At 42.4% G+C, this 11,454-nt stretch overlaps 1 protein-coding gene across 1 annotated transcript in view; it reads right to left on the reverse strand.

Moving 5' to 3' along the window:
- The window catches only part of ME1 (malic enzyme 1), a 199,488-nt gene extending 190,126 nt beyond the window's left edge, over nucleotides 1-9,362 (reverse strand). Inside the window, exon 1 of the mRNA XM_036248483.1 lies at nucleotides 9,285-9,362. Coding sequence (XP_036104376.1) covers nucleotides 9,285-9,362 — 78 coding nt within the window. The remainder of the gene's footprint in view (nucleotides 1-9,284) is intronic.
- Between the last annotated feature and the right edge of the window lie 2,092 nt (nucleotides 9,363-11,454).

Here is an 11,454-nt window from a genome sequence, read left to right on the forward strand (position 1 = left end):
ATGAGATAGATGATGCCCAACCAACTGAGCCACACGGGCCAGGGCTTATCCCAATTATTCTCACTACCCAGAGCATACCTCTACCTTTCTCTAACAAGCCATGTTCTTTCATACTTCCAAGCCTTTATAAACTTAAAGCAGAGAAGCAAAATGCTTTCCCTTTACTTTTTCTTCACAAAGACACTCTTTAACCTATACCTGGCATTCTATAAAAATATATAGAATTGCAAAGGTCATGTAATGTCAATCAAACTCACTTATATGAATCTAAGAGTAAAATGTAAATTTCTCTCTCCCAGAGAGAAGATATATAGTTTTTACTGTAAAATTTATATATAGCCCTGGCTGGTTTGGCTCAGCGGTTAGAGCAAGGGCCTGAGGACCAAAGGGTCATGGGCTCGATTCCGGTCAAGGGCACACACCTCAGTTGCAGTTCGATCCTCAGCTCTGATTGGGGTCGTAAGGGAGGCAACCAATCGGTGTGTCTCTCTCACATCGCTGTTTTTCTCTCTCTCTCCCTCATCCCTTCCTTCCCCTTATCTAAAAAGATCAATAGAATAATATCCTCAGGTGAGGATTAACAACAACAACAAAATTTCAAGAGAGAAGGGAGTAAGTACACTAAAAAATCTTGTAAATATCTGAGTGATAAGGTAAGATAGAAATCATACTACAATGAAAATATAAGTATACTCACAGCAGGAATTTTATTTATTGCTCTATACCCTGCATCAAGAATATTATCCAGCATATAGTGGGTGCTGGATAAATACTCACTAAATTTTTTAAAAGATAAATGAATGAAATTATCACTCTATTATACAAGGAGTCAAGAAAATCTCACTCAAAAATCTCATAACTGCTAATTGGAAGAATTGGGATTTGGGCTCATTTCTTCGAGACAAAAAGTCTTAGACTGTTCATTCCATTTCATTACATTTCCCACACTTTTCCAAAAGTTAGGAGGAAATCAGAACACAAAAATGAAAAATCTCAAACTATTCCTCTTTAATATTTTCTGTACTCCATAGCACCAGTCTCAGTTCTCAAATCAAACTCATCTTTCTACTCATCATAGTACATTGTTTTGTTTGTGCTATCCTATACTACCACTGTTGTGTCGCTGCAGCAAAGTAACAGACAGATATAGAGGCATATGGCTGTACATGTGCATTACAATGGCCTTGAACATCAGTGGAATTCCAAGGTAAACAATATATCAGTTTGTCATTGCTGGGGTAACTCCTGAGAACTGTAGGAGGTAAGATTTACTGAATAATTCATTCTGGTACAGTTCACATTAAAGAAAAAAAAAAAAAAGAGGTTTAAAGTACCTTTTTTTCATAGCCATGAGACTTGTTTCTCTCTCCTTTCCCTACAATACATCCAACCAGGTCTTGACAGGCCAAGACACAAACTCCTACAAAAGTACTTGCCCAGAAGCTAATTTTTTAGATTTGAGGTAATAATACTTACCAGTACTGACTTTGATAAAACACTCTCACTAACTTACATTGGATCAAATTGCCTAAAATAGTAAAGAGTGATATCTTTTGGAGGTTCACTTGCAACTCATGTTATTATTTACTCTTAAAGATTTGAAAACAACATAGCAAAAGTTAATTATGATAGACCTATCAATTAGTGTTTTCTACCATTACATAGAGAAATAAAGCAAACTAATAAATTAAGAATTAAGAAATAAAAATTAGTATGATTATTTTTAGTATGTGGAATTTTAATTTTTTTTTTTTAATCCTCACCTGAGGACATTTTTTCATTTTCTGTTCAGGTAGAGTGGGAGGGAGAGAGAGAGAAACATCGATGTGAAAGGAACTGCAACCGAGGTACGTGCCCTTAGCAGAAACTGAACCCGGGTCTCTCAGGACCACAGGCCGACACTCTAACCGCTGAGCCAAACCGGCCAGGGCTAGTATGTGGAATTTTAAAGAGTGATTTATAAAACATTACTATTAGTCACATGAAAATTCCTGAGAAAAAATTTTAAACACACTCACCTAAATCAGAAGGTATCCTTGAAAATCATAAACATTAAATATAAAATTAGATAAGCACATAAAATATGAGCCAAAGATAAGCACTCCAAATGCTATGATGATATCCTACCTGAAATTATGTATATTTGAGTATGCTCAAATAATAAGAATCATACATGAATTAGTACCAAAGAAGAAAGATCCTATTTGTCTTTGGTTTTTTATTTTTTATTTTTAAATTCATATAATATTTCCTATTAACCTTGCTTTTTACCAATACAAAGCACCTCCCTAAAGTTATCCAGCAAGTAATTAAAATGTCATGGGATGGTCAGGCTTAAACCAAATTCCAACTATTCTAACTATATTCCATTACACAATAAAATGGTATACAGAATCAAATGAGCTTAGACTTCAATGTGAATTTACTTTCTGAAAATTACATTAAAGAATATAAATGTTGCCCTGGCCGGTTTGGCTCAGCGGTTAGAGCGTCGGCCTGCGGTCCTGAGAGACCTGGGTTCGGTTCCCGCTAAGGGCACGAACCTCGGTTGCAGTTTGTCCCCGGCCCTGGTCGGTTGTGCGGGTGGCAGCCACTCGATGTGTTCCTTTCACATCAATGTTTCTCTCTCTCTCTCTGTTCCTCTCTCTCCCTCCCACTCTACCTGAACAAAAAAAGTGGAAAAATGTCCTCGGGTGAGGAAAAAAAAAAAAGAATATAAATGTTTTAGGATAATGTCCAAATTACCATTTTAAAAGCTACCTGCTTTAAAAACTGAGTACTATTTGGAAGACAAAAAGAAATAAAAATATGCCTCAATCATTTATTTAATGTTCACTGAGCACAATTCAGTACTGTTATGACTCCTGTCCTCTGATAATCAAAGTAAGAAAAAAAACAATGCAATAAATACAAAATGATGTGGTACAACTGTATACATAAGAAACAAAGGTTTAAGTAATGATAATAGGACTAAGAATTAGGAAAGTCTTCTCTAGAGAGATCATTATTAAATAAACAAAAAACATTTTAATTGTAGGAATTACACAAAGACAAAAAGTAAAGTATTAAATAAGAGATGCAGCAAATTTATTTTAAGTGGAAGGCTAAGTTGGGAAACTAATGAGATAAATTTGGAGAAGATTTAAACATAATTGAGAATTGATTTTACATTCAATATAATAGAAAATAATAACATACTATAGATACTTTGATAACATTAAAAAATGCTAATTGATGAAGACATTTCTCTCATACCTACATATAGGACAGACTATAATATTGAAAATAAAACTAGCAAGATTTGCAGTTACCCAAAAGTTAAGGTGATAAAGGTCTGTGTAAGTATGGCTGAAGAAGTCTTCATGTAGTTAGCTGACAGGATGGGGTGTTATAGGACAATACGAAACACTAGTGTTTCTTTGGAGCCAAGTTGTCACAAAAGTCAATATAAATTCCTGGGCTAGCAGAAGACTTAAAGGCCCAGAAGTCTTCAGTTCAGAGCAGATGAAGAAGGTCCCACATCCGTGGTTTCAATAGTATATATGAGGATACTGTTACTTCCATGAGGCACCACACCACTGTCTTAGAACTGAGTAAGAAGAATAAGGTTTACTCCATTAACCTCCTCAAAGTTGGCAAACTAGTTTTTAAATCCAATTTGATACTATGCAGCCAATAAAGTTCAATTACAAATTCAAAAATATGTTTTTAACATATTAATGCTTCACTTTTCTACCTTTGGTAGAAAATCTTTGATATGATTATTCTTAAGTAGAAATTAATCCTTATAGATCAGTGGTTCTCAACCTTTCTAATGCCATGACCCTTTAATACAGTTCCTCATGTTGTGGTGACCCCCAATCATAAAATTATTTTTGTTGCTACTTCATAACTGTAATTTTGCTACTGTTATGTCTCAGGCGACTCCTGTGAAAGGGTCGTTCGACCCCCAAAGGGGCCATGACCCACAGGTTGAGAACTGCTGTTATAGATGAACAAGAGTCAAAAGGGTTTTAAGCCCTGGCTGGTTTGGCTCAGCAGTTAGAGTGTTGGCCTGCGGTCCTGAGAGACCCGGGTTCGGTTCCCGCTAAGGGCACGTACCTCAGTTGCAGTTTGTCCCCGGCCCTGGTCGGTCGTGCGGGTAGCAGCCACTCGATGTGTCCCTTTCACGTCGATGTTTCTCTCTCTCTCTCTGTTCCTCTCTCTCCCTCCCACTCTACCTGAACAAAAAATGGAAAAATGTCCTCAGATGAGGATAAAAAAAAAAGGGTTTTAACATCATAACTTCTTGATGTAAATCGTAAAGGCGTACTTACTCTTGCTCAGGGATTGTGTATACCATCTACCCACTCGAAGCAGACAGTCTTGCCCCTGACTTGAGAATTTCAAATAGGTTATATAGCTCATGTGGTCCTTTTAAAGTGGTAACCCATTATTTGGTAATAAACAAAAGGCAGTCACACATGAAAGTAACAAATTGTTTTGTCATGTCAAATTTTACCTTTGTTCTACTAAAAACAGGTCCAGACCTGAAGAATAATAGAAAGGAAGAAAGAAAAAAAATCAAACTACTAATTAAATTCATTTGCAGAAAAAAAATTTTAAACTTTCATTATGTTTTATGACCACAAACACTGAATAATCATAGATTTTTAAAAGTTGCCCTGTCACCACAAAGATCAAAAAGAACTCACACTAACCATAATTTCTTAAATAAAAGAAATCACAATCTTCAAGCCATTAAACATGATTTTAAAAGTCACCAGCAGAGAATTCCCATCAGGATGACAGAATAGGTAAATGCTGTGCTCGCCACCTCCCAAGACATCAAAATTACAGCTAAATTATAGAACAACCACCCTTGAGAACCACCTGAAGACAGCTGAACAGAACTATAACCAAGGATATAAAGAAGCCACATGGATGACTGGTAGGAGAAGCAGAGATGTGAAACAGGCTGGTCCCCCACCGACCTGTGGCAGTTAAGAATCAGGAGGGATATCTTAGCTGCAGAGGTCCCCACTGAAAAGTGAGGGGTGCCAGATACACACTGGGCTCCCCAGCCCTGAGCACCAATTCTGGGAAGAGGAGTTTGAACAACTAGTTGTGAAAATCAGCAAGGACTCAGTCAGGGTGAGAAGGGGGTACTGTAGATCCAGATGTCCTCTCAAAGGGCCTGAGCTCGGACTCAGTCACACAAAAACACTAGCCCTAAGCTAAAGGTCAGCGGCTTGAAAATTGCCAGGGAACTATGGGAAACAGAACACTCTGGCTTCAAGGTGAGGCCTGGAGGGGCAGCTCTCTTGGGACTAAAGTACTAACAGGCTCCACTGTTTCTTTGTTGAGCTCTCCCCACATACAACTGTCAGGCTGCACCAAATATGAGTCTCCATTAACCTCCCTAACATCCCTCTCACCTCAGCCAGGTGATTCTCTGAGAACCCCCAATCCACGCAACCCACACACCGAAGGAACCTCTTTCTGAAGCTGTCCCTCATAAGCTGCTGGCCTTGGCCCACCCTGCAGACTTTCCTAAAAACTCTCAAAAATCCAAACCCCAGACAAGCAGCAACTGGCCTCCATGTTCCCTATATGTCTTGCTAAGCAGCTCCAAACCCGGCACTAGTGGCAGTAGCTTTGGTTCACAGCAGAGCATTTCCAAGGCACCTCCAAGCCTAGTACAGGCTATCAACCACAGACCACTCTGCATCTCCTACTAGGTGGCTCCAGGCTGGACACAGGCAGTGGATGACCTGGGCCTCCACTGAAACCCTTCCCAAGAGACCCTAGAACCAACACATCTGGTGGACAACTTCAGACCAATTAGCACTACAAATGACACATCCAAAAGGTGAACAGGGCAGGCACCAGAGCCCGCCAAAGTGAATCCCACCCCATGGGGTCAGCCCCACACAACAGCTCATCCACTGTAGTCATGGCCAGTTCTCACCATGGCAGGCAACCTAAGGGTAAAACCCACCCACTGATGTACCAACAGCAATCAAGGCTCAACTACAACAGGAGGGCACATAACTCACAAGGGACACCCCTGGAGCACCCAGCTCAAGTGACCAGGGAGTCTGCAGCACTAGACCCCAAAGACATCTACAATGTAAGTACACCCCGCTAAGACTGGGAGAAATAGCAGATCTACCTAATACATAGAAACAAACAAAGCAACATGTGCCAAATGAAAGAACAGAACAAAACGCCAGAAAAAAAGTTAAACAAAATGGAGGCAAGCAACCTACCAGACAAGTTCAAAACACTGATTATAAGGATGTTCAATGAACTCAGGGGAAAAATAGATTAGCTCAGTGAGAACTTACACAGAGAAAGAAATCATAAAACAGACCAGTAAGAAATGAAGAATGCAATAACTGAAATGAAGAACACATTAGATGGAATCAATAGCAGCTTAGGTGAAGCAGAGTACCAAATCAGCAATTGGGAAGACAAGGTAGAAGAAAATACCCAATTGGAACAGCAAAATGAATAAAGAATATAAAAATAATAAGGGTAGTTTAAATGATTTCTGGAACAACATCAAGTGTAAACACATTCGTATCACAGGAGTATCAGAAGGAGAAGAGAGAGATCAAAGGATTGAAAACCTATTTGAAGAAATAATGATGGAAAATTTCCCTGACCGAGTGAAGGAAATAGGCATACAAGTCCAGTAAGCACAGAAAGTCCCAAACAAGATGAACCGAAAGAAGCCCACACTAAGACAAATAATAATTAAAATGCCAAAGGTTAAAGATAAAGAGAGAATCTTAAAAGTAGCAAGACAGCCCTGGCCGGTTTGGCTCAGCGGTTAGAGCGTCGGCCTGCGGTCCAGAGAGACCGGGGTTCGGTTCCCGCTAAGGGCATGTACCTCGGTTGCAGTTTGTCCCCGGCCCTGGTTGGTCATGCGGGTGGCAGCCACTGGATGTGTCCCTTTCACATCGATGTTTCTCTCTCTCTCTCTCTCCCTCCTGCTCTATCTGAACAAAGAATGAAAAAGTGTCCTCGGGTGAGGATAAAAAAAAATAATAATAAAATAAAAGTAGCAAGACAAAAGTAGATAGTTAGCTACAAAGGAGCTCCCATAAGACTATGAGCTGATTTCTCAACAGAAACTTTGCAGGCCAGAAGGAATTGGGAAGAAATAGAGAAAGTGATGAAAAACAAGGACCAAAAGAACAAGATAACTCTACCCAGCAAGGCTATCATTTAGAATCAAAGGACAAATAAAGAGCTTCCTAGATAAGAAAAAGCTAAAGGGGTTAATCATCAACAAACCAGTATTACAAGAAATGGTAAAGGGACTTATTTAAGAAGAAAGATAAACAATACGAATTTAAAAATGGTAAAAACTATATAACTATCAACGATTACTTTAAACATAAATGGATTAAATGCTCCAATCAAAAGACATATGGTGGCTGAACAGAGAAGAAAACAAGACCCATAGATATGCTTCCTACAGGAGAACCACTTCAAAGCGAATGACACACAGAGATTGAAATAAAGTGATGAAAAAAGATATTTGATGCAAATAGAAGTGCAAAAAAAAAAAAAATGCAGGGGTAAGAATACTTACATCAGACAAAATAGACTTTAAAACAAAGGTTAAACAAGAGACAAAAGGACTTTTCATATACAATAGCCAAGATATGAAAGGAACCTAAGTGTCCATCAATAGATGATTGGATAAAGATGATGTGGTACATATATACCATTGAATATTATTCAGCCATTAAAAGGATTAAATCTTGCCATTCGTGACAGTATGAATGGACCTAGAGGGTATTATGCTAAGCGAAATAACTCAGAGAGAGAAAGACAAATACCATTTGTCTTCACTTATATGTGGAATCTAAACAACAAAATAAACAATCAAAATAGAAACAAACTCATAGATAGGAGAAAACTGATGGTTGCCAAATGGGAGGAGTGCTGGTGGGGGTGGGGGAGGTGACTAAGGTGAAGGGAGTAAGTACAAATTGGCAATTACAAAATAGTCATGGGGATATAAAGTACTGCATAGAGAATACAGTCAGTAATATTGCAGTAACTATATATGGTGCCAGATGGGTACTAGACTTACTGAGAGGGTCTCTTTGCAAGTTATATAAATGCCTAGTCACTGGGTTGTACACCTGAAACTAATATAATATTAAATGTCAATTAAAATTGGGGGAAGCACACACACACACATTCACAAACAAAAAAACGAAATCACCAGCAACATGATGGGGGTGGGGGAGGATGAGGTCCAGTTCTTAAAGAAAAAGGGTGTCCAGTAAAAAGACAACCAAAATCACTAAACATATCTCTGTGCTGACTGATACATTTCACATGCACTAAAAAAAAATGGAAATGTCAAAAGCACACACACAAAAGCACCAATCCAGACACAAAACACAGCTATAAAATAAATGTGGCTGTTTAGTATCTAGATAAGCAAAATCATACATTCTGAGGCGGTTTTCGTTTAAGAGAAATCTTAGGGGGTTATACCACACTACCTGTGAAGAAAACTAGAATCCTACCAGGATCTGAAAAAGGGTCTGTGAATAGGGTGTACACTGAATTTCCCTTTCAATTAAAAAAAGAAGAAGAAGTTGTTGTTCTTCATTTCCAGGCCAGTTTCAAAAAGTAGATACGGCTTGACCCACAGTCCCGCGTCTGGGACCCTGCTTTTGCGCCCGGCCAGCAGTGTGGGGGGCGGAGGCCACCCACGGCGCCGCCCCAGACGAGCGCTGAGTCCCTCCAGAGATCAACAGGCCTCGACTTCCAGGGCTTCCTTCGACCCAGGCTGGACCAGCCGGGCCACTTCTCTCCAGGCAGCTCCAAGAACTGTCACACTGGGTCAAACCCGAAAGTGGTGGGTGGAGGGCGCAACCAGGCTAACCTACCTGCCTGCCCACTCCCTTCACCGAAACACCGCGCACGCACTTTTTCTGACACCACTTGGCGAGGCTCTTGTTTGGGAGAAGAGAAGCCCTAGAGTATTATAAACAAGTTACATCTTCTCTCGTCCCCAAAAGGGATGCCGAGGTGCAGAGGCACCAGCACCACCCTTCCATCACACTCCTGGGCACAGACCCGAGTGGGCGGCCCCTCCACTCGCCCCCTCGGGGGTACGGAGGTCGCCCCTGGGCCCCGGCCGCTCGGAGGGTACGTTCCGGGAGGAGCGGGTGGAGGGGCGAGTCCCTGCGGAGAGGACGGGCGGGAGGCGCCCGTCCCCGCCCGGGAGGGGCCGGGCCGTGGGCTGCCAGGTGGGCCTGCGAGCTCACCTTGTTGAGGTGGGCGTCCCGCATCACGGTGCAGCCGCGCAGGTGGGTGTGGCGGCGGCGGAGGGCGGCGGGCTCCATGGCGGGCGGGCGGCGGGCGGCGGGGTCCGGTCGGAGCGTGAGGCACGCGCAGTGCAGGCGCGGATGCTGCTGGGACGGCGGCGGCCGCGCAAGGGTAGGGCCCGGCCGCGGGGCCGGCGTGGGTGGGGAGAGGGGGTGGCCGCGGCGGGAGGAGCCGGCGAGGAGCCGGTGTCCCCAGCAGGACTGCCCGGGAGAAACGCTGAGTCATGTCAGGAGAGCGCCCGAGCTGGCGAGCGAGGAGGAGGACGAGAGAGGCCTGACGGCGCTGCGGTGCCGGGGGAGGCGGCCTCGGAAGTCGCTCGGCTCCCGGTGCAGCCCCCGCCGCCGCCTTCGCGCCTCTAACCACAACGGTACTAGCCCGTCTCTGCGCGGGGCGTGTCGAAGCGTTGTGCACTGAATGCCCCTTATCTCAGAGACCCACGTGGGGACTGAGGCCGGTGCCCCCGCCGGGCCCCTGGCCACTTGGACCCACCACCCCCGGCCGCGGAGGCCCTGAGCCAGAGGCGCTGGGAGGTGGGAGAGAGCTGCTGCTGGGGCACCCACCGAGGGGGACCCAGGGGTTGTTTGCATGCAACCTCGGCGGACTGATGAGAATCAGTCTTCATTCTCTGCCTTCCAGTCCGGCGCCTTCAAAGCACCCTGTCCACAGTCCTGGATGCCAGCCATGCCTGGAAGCAGGAGGAGGCAGGAGAAAACCAACCTTGACCCAGAAAGCCCAGGCCCAAGTAGAACTGGGAGAAAGGCAAGAGAGGAGGGTGCTGGCGAAGCTGCACGAGTCTCTGTAGATTACGCATGGACTTTCTTTTAATAAATAAATGTGTGTTAGGATGCCGATGTGGTCGGGCCCAATCAACAGTCACATTTATCCTGTACATAATTTTCGTATGTTCTACAAAATAGGGTGTTTAAGAACCTCTCTCTGAATAATGATGAGTAACTCAATCTTTAGGAACTTTTCAGTTTCTTCCTTGGTGAAAACAAGAGGGTCAGAATAATGATCTTATAGCACTAAAATCCGGTTTTTATTGATATTTACACCGAAAGTTTCTTTTTTTTGGAATGTGCCCCTAGTGGGAACCGAACCCCGGGACTCTCTGGTCCACAGGCCCACTCTCCAACCTCTGAGCCAAACCGATCAGGGCTACACCTAAAGTTTCAAGGAACAAAAGAGCAGTCAACTCAGAGCCAAAAGAAGTGCCTGACACAACAAACACTGAAGATTTCTGTGCCCCAATTTCCTTTTTAGTTAAATAGGAATCTGGTGTCTGCCTATTCATCTCCACCTAATGATAGAAAAGATAGTGGTTTTGGATTGATTACTTGTTGATTTTATAGACCCACGAAGTAGACATGTATCCAGTCAGTATCTTCTTTATTTCTAATTATGTTATTTTTCTTACTAGAATGATTGGTACCAGTAATTGGTTTTTGACCGTGCTTATATCCAGAAGCTTCTTAGGCCCAGTCTTTGAATTATCCACTATCAGTTGTTTTATTTAGAGAACGTTTTATTGGCATCACAGAGTTCTTTTAAAACATTCTTTGCATTTGCCAAGAGGTCGCTTGTTTGATTCCCGGTCAGGGCATATGTCCAGGTTGTGGGCCCAATCCCCAGTGGGGGGCATGCAGGAGGCGGCCAGTTGATGTTCTCTTTCATCAATGTTTCTATCTCTCTCTCCCTCTCCCTTCCTCTCTAAAATCAATAAAAAACAAACATTCGTTGCATTTAAATAACACTTTTCACTGTCAATTTTATAATCCATAAATAATTAACCCTACAACATCTGAGTAGAAGATATACTTTACAAAAGTCACTCTCTAAATTAACTGAGGTATATTACAATTACAGTGCTTTCTCTGAGGAAAAAAACAACAACAGTTTAACAACAGGCCTGGGAACCAAACAGATGCTAGTGAAGATGGAACAAAAATGTTAGTACAACAGAACCGTATTATAAAGCAGCTCTTATTACATAAATTTAGATATATTACCAGTCTATTCCTGTTTCTGTGATATAATATCTACATATAGGAAAGCTGATGTAAATATAGGGAGTAGCCCAAAAAGAGAGTGTGTGCTTTTCCTCCAAGC

The sequence above is a fragment of the Molossus molossus genome, unplaced genomic scaffold (genome assembly GCF_014108415.1).
Source record: "Molossus molossus isolate mMolMol1 unplaced genomic scaffold, mMolMol1.p scaffold_m16_p_8, whole genome shotgun sequence".
Classification (NCBI taxonomy): domain Eukaryota; kingdom Metazoa; phylum Chordata; class Mammalia; order Chiroptera; family Molossidae; genus Molossus; species Molossus molossus.